The 27,999-nt window shown below is 38.1% G+C and overlaps 1 protein-coding gene across 2 annotated transcripts in view; it reads left to right on the forward strand.

The window, feature by feature from the left end:
- Window positions 1-27,999, forward strand: part of KNDC1 (kinase non-catalytic C-lobe domain containing 1) — a 1,471,539-nt gene that overhangs the window by 716,942 nt on the left and 726,598 nt on the right. For both annotated transcript variants that reach the window (XM_044056877.1, XM_044056878.1), the window contains exon 15: window positions 27,734-27,887. In XM_044056877.1, coding sequence (XP_043912812.1) covers window positions 27,734-27,887 — 154 coding nt within the window. The remainder of the gene's footprint in view (window positions 1-27,733; window positions 27,888-27,999) is intronic.

Consider the following 27,999-nt stretch of genomic DNA (forward strand, 5'->3'; position numbering starts at 1 on the left):
GACCCTAAAATGGGGTCAGAAACAAGTTTTTAAAAGGGTAAAAAAAAAAAAAAAAACCCTTGGGCGGGAAAAAAAAAAAATTTTTGAATTTATTGTACTAAAAGAGATAAAATGAAGCATTACAAGGGCACAAAACGCATTACTCAGCAAACATGTAGCACAGAATGTTTATTAAGCAAATGAAAAGCATAAAAAGTTTATTTAAATGAAGTGTTCAAAATTAAGATATCTAATGCTCTGATTATCAGAACAGCCTATAAAAGGTTCAGAGTCGCCTTGGAATTACAAAACGAGCATGTTTCCAGTAGAACGAGCACAAGAAAGAGTGTGAATGGGCAAAACGAATATAATAAACAGCAGAAGGGGAATATTATGCATAAATAACATAAAGGGGATAGAAGGGGAATATTGCGCATAAGTAACGCAAGGCGACTGCATGTTTTTCGGCAAATTAGTGTTTTGCCATAAACTATTTTGCATTAACTAAACCTCTGAATAGCATAACTAGAGGTATTTGAAGCACCACAGCATATGTAAAAGTGCTTAGTGTGTTTATTACTGTGCATTTATTCTGAAGAGTTTATTGTATGCAAATGCAATTATTTCATGAAGTGCAATCAAAATACAGCTATTTCGAAAAAGTCTCTTGTGTACTGGGTGCATCTTCTCCTGAACCGCAGCCATTACAGAATGTTTCTTGCACTGTAAAGAGTTAGCAAAGTACAGCCATTTTGGAAGTGTTTCAGTGTACTTTGTACTGTTTATTCACAATGTGCAGTTACTTCAAAATGTTTTTTTTACTCTGAGCTTCTTCTACTGCCCAGTTTATTTGCACAGTCTAGTTACTTTGAAATGTTTCTTACACTAAGAGGTGATTTCTCAAAGTACATTAATTTCAAGAGTATTACAGTGCCTTAGAGACTTTTTTGCAAAGTATTTCGCAGAGTTGAATTACTCGGAGGCTTATTGTGCTATTGGGCATAGTTAAAAGTATTGGCAAAAATTTGATGTGTGTGTATATTTGCAAAAGCCTTCACTGATGTGTTAATATGGCACAGGTATTTTGCAGACCATGTTCACTTGTATTTGATTAGAATATTGCAGAGAAATGGAGAATATTTGAGCAAGAGTACGATATTTTCTTACAAGCAGCTTATTCAGGCAAAGATGCAGACACCAGGGCATTCATTTTGCTAAACTTCGCTGGGTCAGAGGTCATTGACAGAGAGCGTTCCTTTGTATATGCACCAGCAGTGTATGAAAGCGAAGGTGAAAATCATCATATTGTTCAGGCTCAATCAAGAGAAGACCCCGAATGTTTGAAGTGTAAATTCAGAGAAATGTGCAAACCCCAGGCCAATATTACATTTGAGAGGCATTTGTTTTACACAAGAGATCAAAGGCCATGTGAAACATTTGCAGCTTACATTACTGATTTGAGAAACAAAGCTAAAACTTGCATGTTTGGCGATTTAAAAGAGAGGTGACAAAGGGCAGGCTTGTGTGTGTTAACAGTGCAGCTTGTAAGAAAGATTTGCTTCATGACACAGATTTAACGTTTAGCAAAGCCATTGAGATTTGTCAAATCCATGAAGTTACAGAAAGGCACACAAGTATGTTGGCTAGTGATAAGAGCATGATTTCAATAGCAGGCCCAGAGTAAATGTAGACAGCATGTGGCTAGCAGAAACAGGGCTAAGCATGTGGCAGCTGCAGCCCGTGTGGGTTTCCCTGCAAAGCCCTGTAGCTTTCCAACAAGTTCTAAGACTAGTTCAGTTAAGGGAGCCCTTTCAGTACAGCATAAGGGTGAATAAGCAAAACCTGAGTCAAGCTTCATTGTTAACTGTCGTAATGGTGCCAACCATGAGTCCAAAAGAGAAGAGTGTTTAGCATTTGGTCAACAGTGTCAAGTGTAAAAAATGCAATCATTTTCAAAAAATTTTGCAAGTGAAGTAAACCTCACTCATTTGCAAAGAAAGTCACTTAAAAGCAAGTTGATCATGCAGAGAGCAGCAAGCCTACTTTGTACATAGTGTATCTGTGATTGGTGAAAAGGTTAATGCAGTAGATTTATTAGCCAAAGGGTGAAGTGTTTTGTACTATCTTGATCCATGGTAAACCCACTGAGGTCAAGGCAGACACTGGTTCAGAGTGAAATGTTATGTCATCAGAAGCATTTGCCAAAGTAAGGGCTGATGAACAACAAAGTGACTAGTTGTGCGAAACTTGTTGCTTATGAAGGTGAGGAAATTCAAACCGAAGGCTCAGTAGTGCTTTCTTGTCATTTGGCTGGGAACAGTTACAAGTTGTTGTTTTACATAGTTCAAAGACCTGTGCAGTCATTATTGGGTGTCGGAGATAGTTTGAGAATGAATTTACTTTCCTTTACTGAAGAAGTTCATCATATAAGCACATGTCCCAGTTTTAGCATCAGTGAAGCTATTTTTGCCGGAATATGCTGATGTTTTCGAAGACAAGCCATGCAAGCTTCCAGTTGTGTATTCTATGAAGTTTGACACAGAGGTCAGTCCAGTGGTCAGGCCAGCAAGAAAAATTCCAATAGCCATGCAGAGCAGAGTTAAAGCTCAGTTGGATAAAATGGTGCAACAAGGTGTAATTTGTTCAGTTACAGAACCAACTGAATGGGTGTCATCTGTGGTAGCAACTCAAATAAGGCTCAGATGAAATCAGAATATGCATCTACCCAAGAGATTTGAATAAGGCATTAGAGACCTCATTTTCCTGTGTGTACAATCGAGGAAGTCACAGCCCTGATACCAAATGCCACTGTGTTTTCTGTCCTGGATGCAGAGAGTCCATTTTGGCAAGTAATTCTTGATTGCCTATCTTCATTACTGACCATTCAGTACCCCATTTGGAAAAAGATTTGTCAGGATGCCGTTTGGAATAAATTCTAAAAGTGAAGTCTTCAAGTGTGCAGTGGAAAAAATCTTTCAGGTTATCCCTGTACCAAAATAGATGATTTGTTGGTTGGAGGCAGTGGTGAAGTACAGGATGACAGAAACCTCAAGGAGGTTTTAGACAGAGCACGTGAAGTGAATTTATAGCTTAATCTTCTGAAGTGCAAATTCATATTACCAGAAGTCACATAGGTCATTTATTTACCAGTACAGGTTTATGACCAGATCCATCTAAGCAAATAGCTATTCTTGAGATGCCAGCACCAGATAATTTTCAAGCTACAGTGTTTCCTTGGTATGGTTAACTATTTGGGCAAGTTCATAGCAGATTTCATAAAAATGACAGTGCGTTTAAGAGAGCTAATGTGCAGTCTTTGCTAGAACAGCAGCAGAGAGCTTTGATGATCTTAAGCAGAAAATTGCCACTCCACCTACACTAAGGTGCTATGATGTCAATAGACCAGGTACTCTTTCCTGTGATGCTTCAAAGTTTGGTCTTGGTGCAGTTATTCTTCAAGAGGGAAGAACAGTAGCCTATGCATCTAGAACTCTTCCCCAAATTGAAATGCAATATGCTCAAATTAAGAGAGAACTTTTGGCAATCGTTTGCATGTTCAAAGTTTCATGATTATATTTATGGTCAAGAAATCCAGATTGAAAGTGATCATCAACCTCTAGTTACTATCTTAAAGAAGCCAATGCATTCTGTTCCAGCAAGATTACAAAGAATAATGCTCAAATTACAAAAGAATAACGTCAAAGTGGTCTATATGAAAGGCAAACTTCTTTGTCTGTCTGATACCTTATCCAGATTGCCCAAAAGTACGACTAAACAATTTGATGCAGAGAATTTTGACTTTGATGTCATAGAAGTGTGTAATTTTTTGACCACAAGACATAAGCTGAGACATCACACAGACTGATCTTGTTTTGCAAAAGCTCAATCACTATATCCAGGTAGGATGGCCATCAAAGCAATCCAGTGCACCGCCTCAAGTACAACCTTATTTTCCTTACAGAGATGAGATGTTGATGGAAGATGGCATTATTTTCAAAGGTCCTAAAATTGTTCCTTCTTCCTTACAATGGGACTATATTCAGATTTTGCATCATGGCCACCCAGATTTCAAATGTACCAAAAGAAGGGGGAGAGGGCTAGTATTTTAGCCTTCTCTAGTGAAAGGCATTGACAAAGTACTTGTGTCTTGTACAGTATGCAATAGTACTAAACTGCATTTGCAAAGTTAACCACTTCAGCTAAGTCAAGTTTCCTGAACTACCTTGGTCAACAGTAGCCACTGACATATTTGAGTGGAACACCGGGCATTACTTAGTGTTGGTTGACTCTTATTCGAATTGATTTGTTGCCTAACCTAACATTCAGTACTGTTATTGCTAAGCTGAAGCATCATTTCTCAGTCCATGGTAGTCCACATAAGCTTGTCCCTGACAATGGAACCCAATTTACCAGTCAGTTGCTTCAGACATTTACAAGAGAATGGGATTTCGTCACGTTACTATTAGTCCTGAATGCCCACAGTCAAATGGACTAGCTGAACATGCAGTACAGTGTGCAAAGCAGTTGACAATACTGACATATTTTTGAATGTATTCAATCTCATTAATATAACCCGTGATGATCTATTTAGCTCACCTGCTCAAAGACTTTATTTTAGACGAACCAGAGCAGCTTTGCCGATCAGTTCCAGTTTGGTGAGGCTAAAGCTAAAAACAGAGCAATCAAAGCCCGACTACTTTTTTCAGAAGTTCAGTTGTGATCAAATGAGCTGATTTCTTCATCCATTGAAAAAAGGAGAGACACAGGATACAAATGGCAAAAGGTTTCAACCGAGCGGATTGGTCAAGTAACAGGTTAATGTACTGAGCCGCCAAGATCCTATTTTGAGAAATCTGAGTGTGTGGAGTACAGGAGAAATCGCAGAGATCTTACTGTATCAGAATCAATATTGCAGCATTGTTCCTGTGATACAAACTCGAGATCTCTGAGCTATCTAGACAATGTTCCTTTTCCAGAACGTTTCTTAACTTCCATTCCTACTTCTGATGATATTCCATTGTTCCCAAGGTTGAACATTCAGCAGAGACCGTCCCAGTTGCTAGACCTAACTCTAACATGTATGTCACATGATTTAGTTGCCAGACCTAATTAACATGTATGTCACATGATTTGGGTGCATCTCCAGACCTAGTGTGAAGTACCAACAACCTGGACATAAGTGCCTCTGTGTATCTAGTTCTGTATAATTAAATGTATAAGAACTATCTTGTATTTATTGCATGTCTGAAGTATGATTCATTTCTCAAAGGGAAGATGTAGAATACATGTGTACTGTACCTTTAAGAATCTTTTCCAAGGACAGCACATGCTTATAAATAGCAAGCACGTGCTAGCTTCAATGCCATTTTGAGAGTGCAGCCAGAGAGTGAGCATGTATGAGTGTCAGTTTGTAAGTTTATCTAAGTTAGTTGTTGCCTAATTCTTGACGTGTTTGTACATAATGAAGCTTCTTGAACAGAACCCATGAATGTTCATCTGTTGCATCCTGATCAGGCGAACGGCACTAATTCTTTAACATTTAAAGTTCTGTACCACATATTTGATGGCATGCACATAATTCAGGCTATATACTATACATCCATACTATAGACCCTCTGCCATGAGTGCAACTCGGCAACAAGATGTGCGACTGTTTCAAGCATTTTATTTTATTTTTTTATTTTACAGAACCCATATTTGTCTGTTTCTTCCACATTTTTAATGAATGTTATAAACCACGTACACAGTCTGCTGTGCCCAACCATCATTATTAACCTTTCATTTTTTGGTTTCTGTTCACCCTCCTTAACAATCCCTGCATCAAATTGTGATCAATTTGAGGTTGTTCCATGAGATCGCTGTACTCCTTATATTTCATTGTCTGACTTTTATCCGTTTCGTTTTTGATTTCCATTCCTGCTTGAAACCAAAATGCTTCTGCTAAACTAAGCAAATATATCATCTTAAACTTTTCCTTATGTTTTAAATGTTTCACTATGCTTGTATCTGTTGAGGTCAGAAGATATATGTGCAGTCCTACAGTTACAGATTTATACATGTAATCAGTTTTGAGAAGGCCCTCATTCCCTCCTTCAGAATGAAGACTATATAATCCTGGTATACATTGATTTTTGTATATCATTTGATAAGCATTAGGCATTTCTCTTGTTTTCTTGTCAAATCAATTGAATAATTTGAACTTAAACTGCAATTTAAAACAAGAAGAACAAATTAATTTATAGCTGACTGTCAAGGCCATTTACAATATCAGATTTAGTCTTGTGAAATATTTCTTATGCATGAAATATTTAGTCCTCCTTTTTTATAGAATTTTCAGTTACGGCTTTATTTAGCAACAAATGGTCCTATGTTTCACATATGACTTTTCTTTTGTTAACCTTTTGTTCTATTACTGTAATTGATTTTAGTTTTATAAACGACTATAATGCTTGTCTGCATCAATCGCAGTATCTAGATTGCATGTTGTAAGAAGGCATGTTATTGGTTTGCAATTCTTAGCATGGCTTGCAGGTTCACTCTTAAGTAGATGATTTGTTTTTCCTGTTGTCAACCAGGTTTAGTGTCTGTTCTGGATGTGAATGCAAGTAATTCTTGCTCAGGGCTAAATCTTTGTGTAAATATGTTAATGCTTTTAGCCAAAAGTTAAATATTACATCTGAGCCTTTCATTTAGGAGTGTTTCTTAATTTTCTTTCGGTTTATATGGCCAGTACTTCATCCCACTTGATATCTTCTACATTAGATTGTCTTAATTTTTCTTTTAATTCTTCTATCCATTCAGCATTTTTATGTTCAACAGAGTCTTATCTGAAAGAGAACAGAGCATGTGACAGTGCAGTCTAGATAAAGAAAACACCACAATTGATTGACATAGTGGCCTTCAAGTAGCAAATTTCCACCAATGTAAAATAAATTACTTGAAATAGTGTAACAGTACCTTTGGGATTAAAACCACAATTTTAGTAGTCGAACTCTTAGAATAGTGATTTTAAATCCTGAAGGTGGGGTTACACTATTTCTTTTTCATTTATTTTATGTTGGTGGAAATTTACTCCTTAAAAGACGCTACATAATCAATTATGATGTTTTCCAGAGTCTTCATAAATACTTCTCCAAAATGTGTCCATTTCTTCTTCTTTTTGGTGATGTTTTTACATCTTTTGGTTGGTTTCCCAGTTCTCTCTAGAATTAATTTTTTAATCAGCAAAAATTGCTTACTTTGTAACTTTTCTTTGTATTTATTTGAATATCTTCTAAGTTTTTCTACCTATGCAGAAATTGTTAGTTTATTATTGGAAATAGTATATGATTATTCCTCGGTCCCTCTTGATTGTCTGCATTGCTTTTACCACACCTTTCTAAGTACATTTGATGATGTGTCCCCTTTTTTATTTTTCTAACAGTAATACTTAGTATCTTAATTGCTTTATAGTTTTCACTGTTCATTGCTTCCGTGGTGGCATTTTGTTTCCATCTTTTTGTTTGTTACTACATTTTGTGGTAGCACTTTATCCCTTGGCAACTCGACACCACAAAACTCCACTGCCGATTATGAGTGGACAGGTAATCCTCTGTGGCAACCCTTAACCGGGAAAAGCCGAAAAAGATGAGTTTAGCTGCCCAGTAATACATTGACTTTATATCACATGAATTTCTCATAATAGTCCTGATTTACTGTGTTCATCTGTTTTACCACTCTTCTCACATTTTGTTCCCATTTACTTTCTGCAGTCTATTTGTTCATCATTCTTAATATGTCTATTCTCACTACTAAGTTAAGCGGGTCTTCCCTTAAATCATTTTCTTCTCAGTTGAGACCATCTTCTTTGCTTTCAGTTTCCTCTGAAAACCTGCAGAAAGTTCCGGAAAATCTTCCTGTGACATATCCTCTTCAAATGCACCTTGCTTCATCTGCTACTCCTTCATATGGGAACCTGTTGACCCAATAGTCAAAGATGCCACCATTTCCTGTTTCAATGTGACTTTTATACAAGTCTCCTACAGAAGCCATAAGAGCATCATCATGTTTCAGAAGCCTCATGCTGCACCTGTTGCCCCTTCATCTAATGACCCATAATTCCATCATGCTGTGATATCACGTGTATTCTCCATGCTACATCCTTGACTGTGCAGACAATCCATAACTTCAGTTTCTACTTGTTTACTTCTACTTTACAAAAAACATCTCTCTGTCTTCATCCTCTGTTTTCTTACTTGTTTTATAGAATTGTGAAATATTCCATATCAGGGTGCCTTTGACTGTATTTGTCTTCAAATTGTTTTGGAGCAGCTTTTTCTTTATTCATAGGTTCATACTAGGCTATCTGCCCTAGGGCATTTATAAGCCTAGCCAGAGTGTGTATGGCTTTCGCCACCCATATTAAATTAATTTTGCTATGCCCTTTTTCAAGGTTAGTATACTGTGCCTCTGTCTAACAGTGACACAGAAGTTATACCCGGGGTAAACCTACGATCTCCCATCCACTCATCAAGATTCCTCTTGAAGAGAGTCAATGAGGGACTCTGCCTAACCTGGACTGGGATTTTATTCCAGAGTGAAGGGAGCCTCTGGGTTATGAATCTGTCCCTCCAGCATGTCCTATTTATTTCAGTGCTGAGGTTCAAGTCCTCGAGCCAGAGCTCGATGGGATTTGGATTTTCTGAGGTGCAGCATGTCCATTAATTCCGGGTTGGACATGGCTTTATACGTCAGGCACAGATCACCTCTGAGCAGGCGGTATGCCACTGAGTAGAGCTGGAGTTTCTTTAACCGGGCAGCATACGGCATCTGTTTGAGCCCCTTGATCCTCTTGGTGAGGTACTTTTGGGGTCTTTCCAGTTGCAGGTGTCTGGTAAGGTACATCCCAAAAGGGGCATTGTACTCAATTATAGGCCTGATGAGGGATGAGTAAAGAGGCACAATGACCTCCCCTGATCTAGATGTGAATCCCTTCATGATTAGGTGGGCTATATAAAATGTTTTTCTAACCACTTTGGCCACGTGGTTGTCAAATGAGAGATTGCTATCAACTTGGGTCCCCAGGTCCCTAATTACTTCTTCTGTACTTAATGGATTACCACCTGTGTGGTAATTTGTGGGCACTTTGTTTTTGCCAAAGGGGATGACTATACACTTTTTGGCGTTTAGCTTGAGGCCATGGCTCTGGCACCAGTTGTCTGTTTCTATGAGGCCCTTTTGGAGGATGCTTTTGTCGGCTGGAGAGTCTATTATGGCACCCAGTTTGCAGTCATCTGCGAACTTGGTCAGCCACAGTCCTTCCATGTTGGCCTGTACCTCCGAGAAATATATACCAAACAAGAGAGGTCCCAGGACTGAGCCTTGTGGGACGCCACTTGTAACTGGTTTGGAGTCTGACATGGCTCCAGCTATTCTAACCATGTGGGTTCTGTCCTTGAGCCAGTTTGCAACCCATCTAGTGACATAGGGGTTTATATTTAAGCTGGTGAGCTTATCTATAATGCCCGAGTGGGGTATTGTATCAAAGGCTTTTGCGAGGTCAGGGTAGGCTGTGTGGACCACCTTCCCCTTGTCAATGGCCTTGGTGACTGTTTCAAAGAAATTGACCAGGTTCAAGAGGCAGGATCTGCCCTTAAAGCCGAACTGGGTAGGATCCAGTGTCTGCAGGTCCCCAATATCTTTATTTATAAGGTCCATGATGATCCTTTCCATAGCTTTGCAGACCAAGCTAGTGAGACTTATGGGGCGATAGTTTCCAGGATCCGTTGAGGCACCACCTTTGTCGAGAGGGACCACTGTTGCTGTATGCCACTCTTTGGGTACATATCCTGTAGTAAGGCTGAGATTGAACAGTAGTTTTAGGTTTGGGTTTAGCTCTTCTTGGAGTTCATGTAGGACGCACCCCGGGACACCGTCTGGTCCCATTGATGCTGTGTTTCTTGTTTTGGAGAGGGCAGCTCTTACCTGAGCATCTGAGATGTCAGGGGGGCAGCACTCTGCTGGGATAGATATTAGCCCTTTTGGTGATGAGGGGGGGAGAAGTTTGTGCTGAACCTGTCAGCTAGGATGTTGGCAATGTCTGTGGGTTCGGTGTATTTTTTGTCATTTTGGACTAATTCTGAGCATATCTTGGAATTCCCACCCAGGTTCCTAACATAACTAAAGAAAGCCTTGTGATTATCCTTAGTGTCCTGTGCAATTTATCTCTCGAAGCTGGCCTTAGACGATTTTATGAGTGCCCATAGTTTTTTGCTAATACTGATCAGAGATGCCTTCCCTTTTTGGGATTTTGCTCTATCATGTAGTAGCTTCCTCCTTCTATTGTATAGTTTGTTTATGGCTGGGGTCCACCAGACAGGACATCTGCCTTTGGAGGATTGGGTCTTGGTTTTATTTGGGATTGCATGATCCATGCATTCCTGAAGGTGTTCATAGAATGCATTTATAAAGGATTTTGCGGTCTGGGCCGTATTATCCACAGGCTCAGGGGCTTTGAAGGATTCCACCTTGGTTTTGAGGAGTGTGAAATTTGCTTTACAGAAGTTTTTTCACTGTGGTTTTCTGGGCATGGGGTGGGGTCGGGATGTGAATATCCAGTGAGATTAGTTTATGGTCTGATCTTACCAGTGAGGGATACACTTCTGGTCTGGAGCATAGAGTCCCCATGTTGGTGATGATCAGGTCCAGTATGTTTTTCCCTCTTGTGGGAGTGGTAACAAGTTGTTCCATAGCATTTGAGTTTACAAATTCTAGGAACCTTTGGGCTAGGGTGTTGGAGCTAGAGTAATGCTCCCAGTCTATGGTTGGGTAGTTGAAGTCACCCAATATAATGGTGTTTGGAGAGACCTTCATATTTTCCAGTGTTCTCAGGAAGGCCGAGTGGGGTTCCTGGGTTTGGGAGGGTGGTCTGTAGCAGGCTATAAACTGGAAGGCAGTTTTACCCACTGTTAGTTGCACATGGATAGTCTCTGATGCTTCGTGCTGTGCCACCAACCTGGAGGTGTGGGTATCTTTGACGAATATTGATACTCCCCCTCCTTTTGTGGTTCGGTCCAAGTTTTGGGGCCGAAAAGCATGGTATGAGGTATAACCTGGTAGTGCTGGGGTGCTCTCGAGAGCCTTGAACCAGGTTTCTTTTACTGCACAGATATCGATGTTCTCCATGCTAAGGAGAGTTTCGAGTGCGTGCATCTTGAGGTTTAGACTTCTGGCATTGAGTGGCATTGAGTAGCATTACTTTTAGTTTCTTATCCCTTGTGATACCTATGGAGGTGGGTTTGTCTTTTGAGCATTGCCTAAAAAAGGCACTATGGGGGTAGCAAGAGCCTTTGCCAATATCCGAAAGCCCAGGGGTGACAGGTGCAAGCCGTCCCTAGCGAAGCATCGTGGCTTGTCGAGCATGTCATCCCAGGCTGACAGGCATTGGATCCCCTTTGAATGACACCAATACTTAAGCCAATTGTTGAAATTGATAATCTTGTCTTCATACTGTGGCATCATTCTTGGTGAGGGTAAGATGCTACTCTAGGTCAGGGTCATACCGGCCTGGGCTACATGCTCAGAGAGCTCCTCTGTCTCTTTTCATGTAGTCCAGGGAGGTACATCTCAGGTCATTCACACCAGCATGGACAATGACTGAGTCATATTTGTACTTGCCTTGGAGTGACCTGAGTGCTTGTGTTATGTGGCGGATCCAAGCGCCCGACAGGCAGCTCACCGTGACCTTCTCCTTGTTCAGCCTGGTGAGTGGGACGTCAATGTGCCTGATGATAGTCACCTATTACAAGTGTATCTGGTGTGTTTAGCCTTAAGGGCTGTGACTGTTCGGCACACTGGCTTTGTGAGCTATGTGTTGCACGTGTTTTGTTTTGGGGTAGTTTGGCTTTCTCCTCTGCATAAATAGTACACCATACTAGATTTCTTTTCCTATCCTACATACATTTTTTTATATACCTTTAAAAAATCTCTGGGTTTGTTTTTTATATTTCAAAAACAAAATAGTGTAAGAAACTTCTCTGTGTGGAAGATTTTCAGTCCATATATCTCTAGTTAATCACTGTATATTAATCAGATCAGACAGTAGTAGTAGAAGTAGGAACTTAAACTCGTTATAAGTCAAAAAAATATATAATTTGAAATATTGTACAGAATTACTAAGTATTCAAAAGTAATCCAAGCAAGGCAGACAGTCCGTTTCCAGTTGAAAATACTTTAAGTACACAGACTGTACTGGTTGTAGCTGGTGGTATCAGTCACAAGTATACATCCTGCCTTGTCTGCCTTCATTACACGCCTGGATTTGTCATTGCCTAGCTCAAGCAATGCTTCTCTTTTTCCCTGTGTTGAGTTATAATGTTATTTCTTAGGAGGTTTTTTATATTTTTACACTTCCTCTGTCACTTAATTCTCCAGGTGACACAAAGTTCCTTCATCTTTGTAATTTTATTCATCAATCTGCTGTATTAATGAATGCACATTTTTATTTGAAGCTTTTGCCAGTTTTTCTTGTGAAAGCATTTTTCTTTCCTCTAATTTTCTTTTGTAATCTTTCTAAATACCTTTTTATCTGGAAATTCTGGGCTTCTTGCATAATAGTAACAATAAATAATGCCTTCTTTATCCTCAATAATGTACTTTATCATCTTTATGGATATTTGTTACTCTCATGTTTTTTTAATGGACTACTTCCTCATTGTACAATGGGGGGAGGGGGTCATCTTCCCTCTGACCCTAGCCTAATCTTCATAGAAATGTTTCCATATCCTGAGGGTTCTACATTGCCTTTTTTTCAGTCTTGGCACGAGTGTACACCAGGAGTGAGTACTTTATATCCTGTGACCTTTGCACACTGCTGTATTTTATCATTTTTTAAAGCTGACATTCTCCATGATATGTTATATAAAATACAATCTATATATCAGTGTTGTCTTGGTGAGATTTTTTTGAAAACTGGGTCTACCACATGAAGGTCCTCACCAAGATTTCTGGATGACTTCTATTCCAGCCATGCTACTCTTCTTTTATTGGTGATTTCTTCTCTCCATTCAAACTCCTTTTTTAATTTCTTCAAATCTTTTGTGTTTCTGCTACCATAGTGGGAATGATCCCCATTCCTGATCAAAGTACGATTAAAGTTCATGAAATTAGTATTGTTTCACTCTGTCAGCCAGGAGTGCTCTTTGCAGCACCTGCAATTTGCACAGTTATATGTATTGGTAACATATGTAAATATGATTGTAGATTATTTTTTTATAAGACCCATTGCTCCTACTACTATTGAAACTGTGCATCTTTCTTCCACATTGCTCTCATTTCTGCTTGCAAACCCTGATATTTTATGACTTTGTGTCTGTCTGCATGCAAGACCCTAGTCACTGGGTGTGGTGATTTCAGTGATCACTGCCACTTTTCTTGGACTGCTATAGCCAGTTTTCCTAGCATTTGTCATTTGAATTGTTGGTAATGGGTGATCCCATGTCATATAAACTTCATAATTTTCTATGATGCTTTATGGCTCATGTTTCCAGTGTTTTTCAGCCACTTCAATACCATAATGTTTAAATAATGCCTAGTGCAGCGGTTTCACCACATTATTATGCCTTTCAGCATACAGTCCTTGTGCCATTGGTGTGTCACAACCAGCAACAAGGTGTGCAGTGGTTTCCAATTCTGTTTTACAAAACCTACATTTCTCTCTTTCTCCCACATGTTCGATGGACTTTGTAAATGAACGTGTATGTAACCCACTGTCTTGTGCTGCCAGTACTAACCTTTCATCTCTTGGTTTGAATTCACCTCTCCTTAACCATTCCTGCGATTATTCCTGATCAGCATGAGGTTCTTCCAGAAGTTTTCTGTACTTGCAGTTATATTTATGCATTTTCCACATTCCTTGTCTTCGCATCTGGTCCTTCACCTTATATTCTTTCTTTTGTTTTTTTAGGCACATTCAGTTGCTGCCTGATCTTTATCTACTTCTGGTTTGGTTTCCATTCCTGCTTGACAGTGATATGCTTCTGCTAGTTTAGGCAGAGAAGTCATCTTAGATTTATTTTCCTCATGTTTCAAAACTTTCACTACAGTTGGGTGTTTTGAGATCAGCAGATGTGTGGAATCCCAGGACTACAGATCTATACATGTAATCAGTTTCAATGAGGCCCATCCTCCTTCAGAGCAAAGAATATGTATAGTCTTGGTGTACACTGATTTTATAAATCATTTGGTGAGCATGAAGCATCCTTCTTATTTTCCTGTCTAATCTATCCAACATGTTTTGGGACCAGTCAAAACTGTAAGTTAGGACAGGAAGAGCAAATAAATGTATAGCTTGGATTTTTGTTCCTAGATGTCAACGCTTTTTTCAGGTTTAATTTAAGTCTTCTAAAGTATTCCGTACTAAGTTTTATTCACATTTGTTCATATCTTATTGTTGTTCCTTCATCAATTCCAAATATTTATACACTCCCTCTTGCTCAAGTTCTACATCATATTCTTGTCCCAATCTTATATTTTCTTGATACTGCAGTCTTCCTGCTTTAAAGGTTGCCTTTACAAATTTATCAGGACCAAATGACATTCTTATATCTTTCAAAAAAGTTTTGACATCTTGTAGTTGTGGTTTCAGTTCCTCATCTGATGAGCTATATAATTTTAAATCAATGACTAAGAGAAGATGTGAAGTCTTTGCACTTTGTTTTTTTTCTAGGGGCCAAATTATAGCTGTGGCCTAAGCTGTTAAGTAGACAACTTAATGGGTTAATGTCAAGGCAGAATAGCAGCGGTGACAGAGAGTTGAATATCCCCCTTTGAATTTTTATCCCTGGAATAATAATTTGTCCTTTATCATGACTTAATTGCAAAGTCACTGTAATGTACTCAATCAGTGTAGAGTGCATCTTAGACATTTTTAAGCAATTTTTTATTCATAAATGTGGGATACTGTCAAATGCTTTTTTGTATTCATTCCATGCCATACTTAGATTCTTCTGTTTTTTTACAGTTCTCCAGTAAGACTTTATTTAATGACAAATGATCCTTTGTTCCATATGACTTTCTTTTATTGCTCTTTTTTCCTTTGTCATAATTAAGTTTTCTTTGAAATGCCTGTAAACTCTGTTGGCATCTATTCCAGTGTATAGTTTATACGTTATTGGAAGACAAATTATCGGTCTATAATTGTTAGGGTAGCTTGCAGGTTCACTCTTAAGTAGGAACGTTGTTTTTCCTGTTAGGTTGGTGTCTGTTTGGAATGTGCATATAAATAGTTCTTACCCAAGGCTAAATCTTTGTACAAAGATGTTAATACTTTAACCAGAAGTTAGGTACTGCGTCTGGGCCTGGGGTTTTAAAATTAGAGGCTTTTCTTAACTTTGTTTCAATCTCTCTGACCGTTACTTCATCCCATTTCATGTCCTGTACATTTGAACTTCTTGTTCTTTCTTTTACTTCTTCTATCCATTTATCATCTTTATGTTCCACAGGATCTTCATAGATATTTCTCCAAAATGTATCTATTTATTTTTTTTGGTAGTCTTTCAATTCCTTTTACCTTGTCTCCCAATTCTCTATAAAACTTTTTTGGATCATCAATAAATTGCTTATTTTGTACTTTATATTTATCTGTGTATCTTTTAAGTTTTTCCACCTTTGCTCAGATGTTTAGTTTGTTGTTTGCGATAGTGCATGATAGATCCTGGTCTAATACTGCTCATTGCTTTTATCACGTCTATCTATCTTAGTATCTTTGTTGATCTGTTCCCTTTTCTATATTCTTCTAACAGTGACACTTCTTGTCCTAATTGCATTATAGTTTTCTCTATTAGATATTTTCATGATGGTATTCAATTTCTCCCCTTCCTTTCCCTCAGTACCCTGTGTTCTTGTGGTAGAATTTTATCAGTTATTAATTTAGCTGCACAGTAATATATCCTGTTTACTTCTGTTATATCTTATGGATCTCTCTGAACAGCCCTAATTACAGTATTCATTTGTTTTTCAAACTTCTGACTTTTGGGGTTTTATTGACCTTCTGCAGTCTATTTCTTTCATTGATCTTAATATGTCTATCTTTGTTAAATCAAGAAACTCTTCTCTTAGCTCATTTTCTTCTGAGGACACTCCTTTGTTTCATCAACCACAATGTACAGCCAGACTACCTCTAATAAGTAATTAATAAGGTCTGGATCAGATCTGCTACTCAAACTGTTACTGAGGAGATTTTTGAGAAGGAATGCAGGAGGTTTGCATTATGACGGGACTTTAAGCAAGATTTTCTTTTCTATATTTATGATGCAAATGGATGTATAATTTTCATGGAGCAATAGATTCCTGTGCGTTCAAGTCTTTTGATCAACAGCTGTTTAACTGAGTGCAAATTGATCAAATGATCACTGCATCCTCCGAGAGAAGATGTGTTTGGGGGGGACACTGTCAGTGAAAGTTTTCACCCAAATTACTTTTATCAGAATTTGACAAGAGTCATTGATCAAATGGCCCTTGTCCAGTTATCTTTATAGCTTGGGGAGTAGAATACAAAGTGTTTCCATTACAGGTGAAATAAATTCTTCTAGAACACATTTCTTTGAAAACCAAATATGCAACATGTCCTCCACCAGTGTGAGAACTACATTAACAATTCTACTTGAAAGCTGTCTAAGCAGGGAGATGTTTCTCTTTTTAACTCTGAAACTACATGCTTACTCTCATATGATGTTAATGGAGGTTTCAAGCCTGACACTTGCTTCACTGGAACCTGGATAATGTTTCTCAGCCATTGTCTTTCTTACTAGTACAAGCCCTACCTTTGAAAGAATGTCACAACGTAAATTGTTGAATTAGTTTCAGAAGTTCACTGTCTGCTTAGCAAGCTCTCCAAAAGGCACAATATCTCTTTTTTTGTAGGTTAGGTGTACATTTTATCCTTATTTTAATGTAAGGGATGGGAACCTACTTTGCCATGCTTTTGTTACTTTGAATTGTTACTCAATTGTTTACTCTGTAAATTTAAACAAGATTTTATTCATGCTATGGAACTTGAACTTCAGAACCTTTCATTTGTGGTAATGACTTGGGTGAAGATTCCCACTAGTGTCTGGGATAGATTTAGGCACACCTGCATTCCTTTTCTGCTCTTCCAGTCTTGAGTTGTACTGGACTGATAAGATATACTCTGCTAAGGACTGTTTGAAGGACATCCATTTTCTTGTAATTATTAATGAACCACTAGAATGGCTCTGTTTAAACTTTTTTTTAATGTTACATTGTTTAGCAGGAGGTATAATTTAAGCAACAGTAAATTCATCTTCCAGAATTATTTGGTCTGATCAGCTTTTTCATTAATGCTCTATTAGGAGAGGTTGGTGTCTTGCAAAATATATTCATTTTTTTACTATCAGACCCCCTCTTACCAGTTGTAAAACTGACACCGATACAAATACAAGCATGCACAGGCACACACATACATACATGCACACATTTTGTGTGTGTGTGTGAAGATATATATATATATATATATATATATATATATATATATATATATATATGCGCACACTCACACATATATATATATATATATATATATATGCGCACACACTCACACATTATACATATATATATATATATATATATATATATATATATATATATGTGTGTGTTAGTGTGTGTATATATATATATATATATATATACACTATGTGTGTGTATATATATATATACACACACACACACACACATGCATGTAATATTTAAGTTTTCACACAGAGAGGATGCACAATGCAGAGAGATGCAGAGAATTGTTAAGCTAGGCTAATGATTTTAAAAACTAAAAACTTAGCCATGATAACACATGCAGTTCCAAAGCAGCCATAAAACTATATGAACACAAATATCAATTAGTTGACAATGAATACCCGTTCCTGGTAGCCTTAAGACTGCCATGTATATACATGCACCAAACTAGATCCAGAGGACTTACCAGCTACAATTAAAAGGAAAGACGCTTTATTAGTGTCACCTGCTGTTGGTTTGGGGGGGGGGGCAGGATTTCGACAAAGCAAAACCTTATCTTTGTGCAGTGATGATTCCCAGCAACTCAGTCAAGGAAGGTTTCCTGAACTTAAATAAGAGTGTAAACTATCTTGAGTCTACCTTTAATAATTTCCACAGAAACATGTAAAGACCATATTGAGACAAATCAACAATCTAACAGTTCTCCAACAACATTTCCAACCTGCCATATGCACCCAAGTACAGTGAAAAGCTAATCCCTTACCTACCTCTCGATGATTAAATTCTGTGCACTCACATGTCTAGCAGGTGTAGCCGTATTACTAAGAAGCTTGAAGCTCTGAACCTACCTCATTATTGTGCCATGGAGAGGAAGGAAAGGACGTGTAAAAGGGGGTACGCAGGTTATGTGAACCAGTTTGATGTTTTTATGTTTAATTCATATGTATTATTTGGTTACCGTATATGGTCCCCCATTATGGAGTGCACGTACAGATCACCCTGTATTGGACATCTACTGAAAAAAACCTTCCTTCTCCAGTCAGTTACCCTTGATGCATACGCTAGGTATTTTACAAAGTAAAGATCAGTCACTGCATTAAAGGGTCGCACACTGGTGCCTTGATCCATATGCTAGGTACTTTACAACGTAAAGATCAGTCACTGCATTAAAGGGTCGCACACTGGTGCCTTGATCCATATGCTAGGTACTTTACAAAGTAAAGATCAGTCACTGCATTAAAGGGTCGCACACTGGTGCCTTGATCCATATGCTAGGTACTTTACAACGTAAAGATCAGTCACTGCATTAAAGGGTCGCACACTGGTGCCTTGATCCATATGCTAGGTACTTTACAAAGTAAAGATCAGTCACTGCATTAAAGAGTCGCACACTGGTGCCTTGATCCATATGCTAGGTACTTTACAAAGTAAAGATCAGTCACTGCATTAAAGGGTTGCACACTGGTGCAGTTGAAACCTCTTGCTTAATAAACCATATCCACTTTCCATTGCCTGGATGTCCTTATGATTGCACAACTCAGTATTTGCCAAAAACAAAAATCCGATCAAACACTGTCAGTGAAAGGAGAATCTGTTCATCAATAAGAACAGTGCATATAATCAAATGTCTTCAATTCTGAAAACAGAGGATTTTATAAAAAAAATAGTCATTAATAAGGACACTTCAGCCCATGTTTCATTAGTGTTTTGGCAAGAAACTATGATACTCTTGAGAACCTGCATTGCTTCATGATATAGCAAGAATAAATGATTCTTTGGTATAATAAGTAATAGTGTGTGAAAAAGGAAGAATTAAAACAAAAACACAGAATGGCATGATTGTATTTTCCAAGTGACAACATATTCAGGGCTTGATACTGCAAGTCACACAAATGTGAAAAATTAAATGCAGTAATCACAAAATACTACCAAAATATGAAACTCACTGTTTTATTTATTTTAAGTTGGTTGACCAGGTATGTCAACTTGTCAGAGGACCCTTTCAGCCATGACCTTAGCCATTTAGGCAGTAACACTGTACAAAACTTTACAAAAAAGTAGCAGAATACAGACTGCAAGGTTGTGCAGTACAAAATTGGGTAAACAAGTTACAAAACACAGACTGCAAGATGTCAACTGCAATACAAAGCAGCAAAAATATGTCTGCTGTGTTGTCATAGATGGATAAAGCCCTGATTGCAGCCCAGATGATGTGAGTTTGAGTACCAGCTCGGGTAACTAAGAGAGAGGCAGGGAGATATGGGTCTGCTCATTCTAGGTGGGAGGTATTCACAGATGATGCCCAATAAGGGGAGGTCTTGTGCAAAGAGGGTGGCTGCCCCTGGAAGTAGTTGAGTGAAGGAGATGGGGAATGAAGAGCGTAGGACATGCAAAGGAAAAATCCCAGATGAATGCAAAGCTGTCTGAGCTCTTAGGACATCCTTTGGACCCACTACTGGGCTCAGCAACATGAATGCAAAGATGTCTGAGCTCTTAGGACATGCCTTGGATCCACTACTGGGCTCAGCAAGATGAATGCAAAGATGTCTGAGCTCTTAGGACATCCCTTGGATCCACTACTGGGCTCAGCAAGATGAATGCAAAGATGTCTGAGCTCTTGGGACATGCCTTGGATCCACTACTGGGCTCAGCAAGATGAATGCAAAGCTGTCTGAGCTCTTAGGACATGCCTTGGATCCACTACTGGGCTCAGCAAGATGAATGCAAAGGTGTCTGAGCTCTTAGGACATCCCTTGGACCCACTACTGGGCTCAGCAAGATGAATGCAAAGCTGTCTGAGCTCTTAGGACATCCCTTGGATCCACTACTGGGCTCAGCAAGATGAATGCAAAGATGTCTGAGCTCTTAGGACATCCCTTGGATCCACTACTGGGCTCAGCAAGATGAATGCAAAGATGTCTGAGCTCTTGGGACATGCCTTGGTTCCACTACTGGGCTCAGCAAGATGAATGCAAAGCTGTCTGAGCTCTTAGGACATGCCTTGGATCCACTACTGGGCTCAGCAAGATGAATGCAAAGATGTCTGAGCTCTTGGGACATGCCTTGGATCCACTACTGGGCTCAGCAAGATGAATGCAAAGATGTCTGAGCTCTTAGGACATCCCTTGGATCCACTACTGGGCTCAGCAAGATGAATGCAAAGATGTCTGAGCTCTTAGGACATCCCTTGGACCCACTACTGGGCTCAGCAAGATGAATGCAAAGCTGTCTGAGCTCTTAGGACATCCCTTGGACCCACTACTGGGCTCAGCAAGATGAATGCAAAGCTGTCTGAGCTCTTAGGACATCCCTTGGATCCACTACTGGGCTCAGCAAGATGAATGCAAAGCTGTCTGAGCTCTTAGGACATCACCTGGACCCACTACTGGGCTCAGCAAGATGAATGCAAAGCTGTCTGAGCTCTTAGGACATGCCTTGGACCCACTACTGGGCTCAGGAAGATGAATGCAAAGCTGTCTGAGCTCTTAGGACATCCCTTGGATCCACTACTGGGCTCAGCAAGATGAATGCAAAGCTGTCTGAGCTCTTAGGACATCACTTGGACCCACTACTGGGCTCAGCAAGATGAATGCAAAGCTGTCTGAGCTCTTAGGACATGCCTTGGACCCACTACTGGGCTCAGCAAGATGAATGCAAAGCTGTCTGAGCTCTTAGGACATCCCTTGGATCCACTACTGGGCTCAGCAAGATGAATGCAAAGCTGTCTGAGCTCTTAGGACATCCCTTGGATCCACTACTGGGCTCAGCAGTACTGGTATACATTCAGGAGGCAAGAGATTTACTGGTAGAAGCCATGTGAATTTGTGGTACAGTGCATCTGCAACAGTAATACAATGTTAAGGGGATCAATAAAATTTTAACTAAAAAAAGCAGCAAAAATGTGGCACTTAGGTAATGCAGTCAGTGGAGGCGCAGACGGTCTAAAAAAACTCCAGCTATACTCTGTCACATAGCGTCTACTCAGAGGTGATCTCTGCTTAACATACAAGGCCATGTCAAACCCAGAGCTGTTGGACATGCTACACTTAAAGAAATCCCAATCGCTCAGAGCGACACACTCCAGGGATCTAAACCTTGTCATCACAATGAGCAAAACATGCTGGAGGGATAGGTTCCTCACCCAGAGACTCCCCAGACTCTGGAATAGACTGCCCATACATGTCAAGCGGAGCACCTCTTTGGCCCTCTTCAAAAGGAACCTTGATGATTGGATGGGAGATAGGAAATTCCCCCCAGATCATGTCAGTCATCCTGCTAGATAGGGATCCAGGCAAGTAAATATTGTGGGAAGAAATAGTCAGGGAATTGTTATGGCTAGGCTTGTATAGGCCCTAGGGCCGATAGCCTAGTACCAACCTATGAAGCTATAATTATCAAATGGAAAATAAATTTAATAGGGCCAGCACACCTGACAGTAACATTTAGTACATTAGGCTTATTAATCTTCTTCTTCTTCTTTCGGCTTTTCCAGGTTAGAGGTCACCACAGTCGAGCACCTGTCCGCTCATGATTAGCAGTGGAGTTTTTACGGTGTCGAGTTGCCGGCCTGGCACCCAACCTTCCACAGAAGGTGCACACACATGCACACACTCGCACGTAAGGCCAATTTAGAGTGTCCAATCCACCTACTGCATGTCTTTGGGATATTCATTGCATAATAAGATATAATAGAGTTAAGTAAAAAAAAAAAAATATCCAAACAGTGCAATATATGTCAATTAAAGTGCATCACAACTGTTACACATTCAAAACATTTGTGGAAGGATCCCAAGCTTGAGATTACACCTCTGTTCCTCTCCTACTTGCTCCAAATTCTCTCCATCCCTGAAAAGGGGAAATTCTCTGTGATACAGCAGTTTTGTACTTGGCATTGTACTGTTTCCACCAACTGCTCTTAAGTTCTTGTCCCTCTAAGAATCATCATTGCTTTTCTGATATATACAGCAGATGCCCATTCTAAGCTTATTCAAATCGTTCACATTAGCTGCTGCAAAAATAAATTCTATAATAACCATGATAAGGAACTACGATGAATTCTTAACATTCCATGGCAAAAAGTGTTTGAGCCTATAAGGCTGGTTATCTGGGCATAATCCATACTGGTTACTTAATCAGTTTGATTCTGAAAGATTAACTGATAATCAGTACAAACTCCTAAATAATCACAGTGCATTTTTTTATTTGGCATATGATATTAAAACAAATGTTAATGCCTCCTGTTGGTCCAGACTATAACTTGAGGCTGACTTCTAAAAATCATACCATAAGTATGTTGTCATGCTTGCATCTTCTTAGAAACTTCCTGTAAGTGAGATTCTGCCAACATACTATTTAAATTACAGCACACCAATACCATATGACATTGTGTGTTCTGGCAAATACTGGATAAACTCCATATAAAGGCATTAAAACTTGTGTCTCAAAACTGCATTATATAGAACCCCAGAAAGCTAATGTACAAGAGTTTTTAAACTGAATGCATATAAATCTAGCCAGACTGTTATATCGGTGAGATAACTACTCAAGCAAACTACCAGCAAGAATAATGCACATCTCTGTTCCAGTTTTCACAAAGCCATGATTAGGTTGCCAATGATGGGAAGAAATATTATTTAACTGTACAAGAGTAAGTGGGTTTGAAACGATTCGAAAGTAATAATGATGTGGTTATAAAACAGGCAGATAAGGGAGGGGCAGTAGTAAATTTAGATAAAAATACGATGCATGTATGCATGAGTTTTTACACGACAGTAAGACTTTTATTGCTATTAATGCTTTAGAAGTCTCAAGAATAAGTAATATTAATATGGCAGTATATAAGATGCAATTAATGACATCAGCATTGATTTATTCAATTATTTTACTATACCCTGTCCAAGAATACCCATGATATATGGGTTGCAGAAAATTCATAAAGATTTAACCCATCCCACAATGAGACCTATAGTATCTGGAGAGAGTGGATAACAGAGCCCATTTCATATCATTTACAATCTACATTAAATAAATATCTTTATATGGTTTAAAGTTATATAAAGGACACTGAAGACTTCTTGATACAGTTGTATATATGGGTTACTGATCATACTAATGATGAATTTCTGTTTGTTACGTTAGACATAGTCATTGTTTACAGTTATTCCCACTACTGTGGGGATAGAGGCAGTACGGTACTTTCTGTTTAAGTTTACAGATTTATCTGGTAGGAAAATAGAAACTTTGTGAGCTATTAGAATTGGCATTAGAAAATAATTTGTTCTTATTTTATAGCCAGGTTTATTATCAAGAAGTGGGTGTTGCTATGAGCACATCAGTAGTAAACGCACATGCAAATATCGTAATGGCAAAATGGATATACATATATTTATAATGGCTTATATAAAGAAAAAGTGCTATTTTATAAATGGTTTGTTGATGACATATTTATGTTGTGGGATGGTGATTTCATAGAATTGGTAGCATTTGTTAAATATTTAAATCAAACAACTAATTATTTGAAATTTACTGTGGAAAGTTCTAGGGAGAGTATTAAATACCCAGATGTTAAATTAGAATGGTTTGGAAATGAAATCATCAATATGGTGTATAAAAAAGATGTGCAAACAAGTAGATATGTACATAGGAGCAGTATGCATGTACCATATATATTTAGAAGTGTGGTAAAGAGTCAGTTTGAGATGTAGCCATCTGAATACAGGTGGTAAACAATACTCCAACCAGTTGCAGGAAATGGCTATAGAGTTCAAGGCGAGGTATGATATATAGAAATATTACAACAGGTGCAAAATGAGGTATCAGGTATGAGATGAGATACAGCTAGGCCATATTTCTCATCTAGGACTAAGGTTGTTGTCGATTCTCCGCATAATGAAAGGGCTAACCATATAAGATATGTAACTGCATACAATAGGAAATTGAATGCAATTAAAAATATAATAGAGCAAGATTGGAATATCATTATGACTGTGCCTGAAATAGAGACTTGCAGGCGAGAAACCTTGCGTCACATATAAAAATTGTTCTAATTTCTCATTTATAAGGATATGAAATATCAATGTTTGGAGCAGAGGAATAATAAAGTAGGTACATATCCTTGCTATAATTGTAAGTGCTGTAAGGATATTGAAAAATAATATATCTGTACATCTGAATACTGGAAGGCAATTTGTCTTTAATAATTATGCTACATGTAATACTTGCAATATAGTATATTTAGCAAATTGTGTATTATGTCCAGCTTTTTATATAGGCAAAGATAGTAGAAAATTAAAAGATAGGATTATCGAGCATAAGTCTGAAATTAAGAGGAATGTGAATACAAGTTCATTTGCCAAATGTGTAGAAGAAAGGGGCCACAAACATAAATTTCCCTTTAGGGTTATAGATGTTGGGTTCAGAAATAGAAGGGGTGGTTACCTGAATAATGATCTTGCAATATACAAGCATTTATAGAGAACATTATTATATGCAAACCATAAACCAGGTTTAAACACTGCTGTTAGTATTAAACACGTGCTTAGAAGGAAGCAAATGATTGTGTGATTTTATGGTTTTAATTCTTGTATGGTTATATGTGGCTTTAAGTTTTAATTGCTTGATGTGGAACTTTTTAATGTGCTTGGTAAGGAAGCAATTTTGAGTGGGCTGTCTTAGTGTAGGGTTTTAAAAGGAACGTGACTTTTAATTACTATGTAAAAATTGAAGAAGGGTCTTTCTGGAAGCTCTGTGGATTTAATAAACTGCATTTTTGATTGCCATTAATGAACTCAGCCTGTCTGTATTTGGGATTTTCTTTCTTGCATTAGGTTGCCAATAGGGACAGATTAAAAAAAAGCTGCTAACATGATTGTTTTTAAGACAGAAAAGTCATGAAATCATCTGTGTTAGTGAGTGATTACTGTAATAAGCATCACCACAGCTACTTATGATATTCTCTTTTGAATAGTGTAATGTCAACTTTGATGAAGATAAATCTGCCACCTGTAGCTCCATTTGTGGGTGAAAGAGCCTCTTTGTCTTTTCTTGAGTTCAGTCAGTCTTTCTGCTCTTATATTCTTTAGGAGAGCACACTTTTTGTACAGTTGTATTGTTGGTAAAACCCAAAACAAGAGGGATCTTGAAGTCATTATTTTGATGCATTTCAGAAGTTAACAAGTCTCAGACACCACCTTCTTGTCATCTGGAATGCATCATTTGCCTGAATGGTCACCTGACAACCTGATTGGTGTAACATTTATTGGGTCTGCCTCACTTCCTCCTGTGTGCCTCCATTATTTCTAATATTCCTCAACAGGAACAATGGTTCTGAGGAAGCTTGTTTTATTCAAGTGAAAGCGCTTAACCATTCTTTGTTTGTTGGCATTACAATAAACTTTTGTTCACTTCTACTTGGTTTCATTGAAGGTGTTGTGGACTGTTATGAGCGTTGAATAGAGGTGAATTCCCACGACACAGAGACGGAATTTTGCACACAGTGCATTTGCTGCTTTTTCTTTTCTAGTTGAACTTTTTCTTTGGTTCAATAGTTTCTATAAAATTTCTCACCCTCATTATTTGGCTTTTCATTATTACAAACATATTTTATAAAATAGCTGTCCCCAGTTTTTGCATTTACAAGAACCCATTGAATTCAAGTATCTCCCTACCTGTGAGATCATCTCCAAGAGCCAGTTCACACTCTGTCGTAATTCCCATAATTCCAGTTTCTGTGGATCATAATACATGTGCAAATGTCATCTACTAGATTAAAGCAAAATGATTCATTTTCTAACAGATTTATTCACTTATTTTTATTTTATTTACCTGTTTGGTAATTTGATAACTGAACTAGCCTCAAGGACATTTTCAGTTATGACCAGGTCTCCTTAAGTACAAAAATAAAGACGATACTTAGTACAGCAATTTAGGAATCTATAAATGCGGGAAATTAAGGTATTGATAAAACACTGTAACGAAAATATCAGAACAACACAATGTAAGCACAATACACTTTTACTGAAAAGACACAATGCTGGTCCACGTGCTTAGATAGATACGTCTCCATTTTGGTACACGTCTGAAGCAATGCAATTGAAATATATAGATAGAAATGGCGTTAAGCCACTGTTCAAAAGTCATTAACATTATGCAAAACAAAATTGCAAAATATAGCTTTTCTGTGTAATGTCTGTCTAGTACATCTAAAGTGATTACATTTGTATTGGCTGAGGAGATCATCCCCGAGATTTGTTTGGACCCAGTTTGGTAACTATATTTTCCCCAATAATTGTAACACAAGGGGATCTTTTCTGTATTTCTTTTTCATATTGGGGATAATATAAAAGGATCATGGGGTTGGGAGGGTGGCCTAATGGTTAAGGTGTTTGCCTTACAAACTCAAGGTGCAGGGTTTGTGTCTCACAAGGGATAACTGGCTAAGCTTCAAATGGCTCGCAAGGGCAGTTAGCTTAGTACTAACCTTGAACCTATGAATTCAATTAGCATATGCCACACCAGTAAACAGCATCTTTAGTGCAGCAGTGACATATGTCTTGCCATTCCAAGGTTATGACAGTACAAATAAGTTAAACAAATACATTAAATTTGGATGTTAAACATCATTACACATGTGTAGTAGCCAAACATATGTCCTACTACATTTGAACAAATGTTCTATGGAATGCAAAAATGTTCAGTATACCTGTTTGTGTTTTTAAAAAGCAGTCCTATTATATTACCAAGTTTCAAAAAACTCAACTTTTTTAATTGCTAAAACTTATAAGATGGACTTTTGTTTTAATCACTTCCATGAAAAGCAGTTTTGCTGAAAATTGTGTACGTGTTAAAACATTGCTATTACGAAATTATCAGTTGAATCTTTTTTAAAACTTGAAATAAAGATGCATTTCCTGACATATCAATCTCTAAATAATTTATTGAACACAATTACAACTGTCGCATAAATACCAGACATCATTTTCCTTGTGAATGTTGAAAACATGCAAGCAGTGTATTGAAATGTGTTTTTTTTTTTCCTATGAAAATGATAGCTATTGAAAAGTAAAGTTACTAAGTTGGGAGTTAATTAAATGAGTGAGGAAAAAAAATGTAGAAAACATGTAGATGGGTATCAGGAAAAAATCCTTAAGTTCTGAGTTTGTTTTAAATTAAGTTCCTTTATGAGTTTAAGTATTGTTTATTAATGTGAACATTATGTGACATATATTAAAATTAATTGTTTTATTTTTAGGAGAATATATTCTAGCTTTAAAGGGCCTTTCATTTGGAACTTTCTGTGGAGCAGTGTCTGAGAAATTTAATGATCTCTACTGGGATGAAAAATTATTGCTGAATTTATATGAAGCTGTCAATGGAAAGCCTCCACAGCCTTCACCAGCCTACCAGTAGGTGTTTTGTAGTCGTTTTAAAATGATTAGTCTTAACAAGTGAATGCTAACATCTCGTACGCCCATGCTGCTATTCTTTTATTACTTTGAACTTTTTTACTTACTGTTT

The sequence above is a fragment of the Protopterus annectens genome, chromosome 14.part0, assembly GCF_019279795.1.
Source record: "Protopterus annectens isolate FY-2018-M chromosome 14.part0, PAN1.0, whole genome shotgun sequence".
NCBI classification, from domain to species: domain Eukaryota; kingdom Metazoa; phylum Chordata; order Ceratodontiformes; family Protopteridae; genus Protopterus; species Protopterus annectens.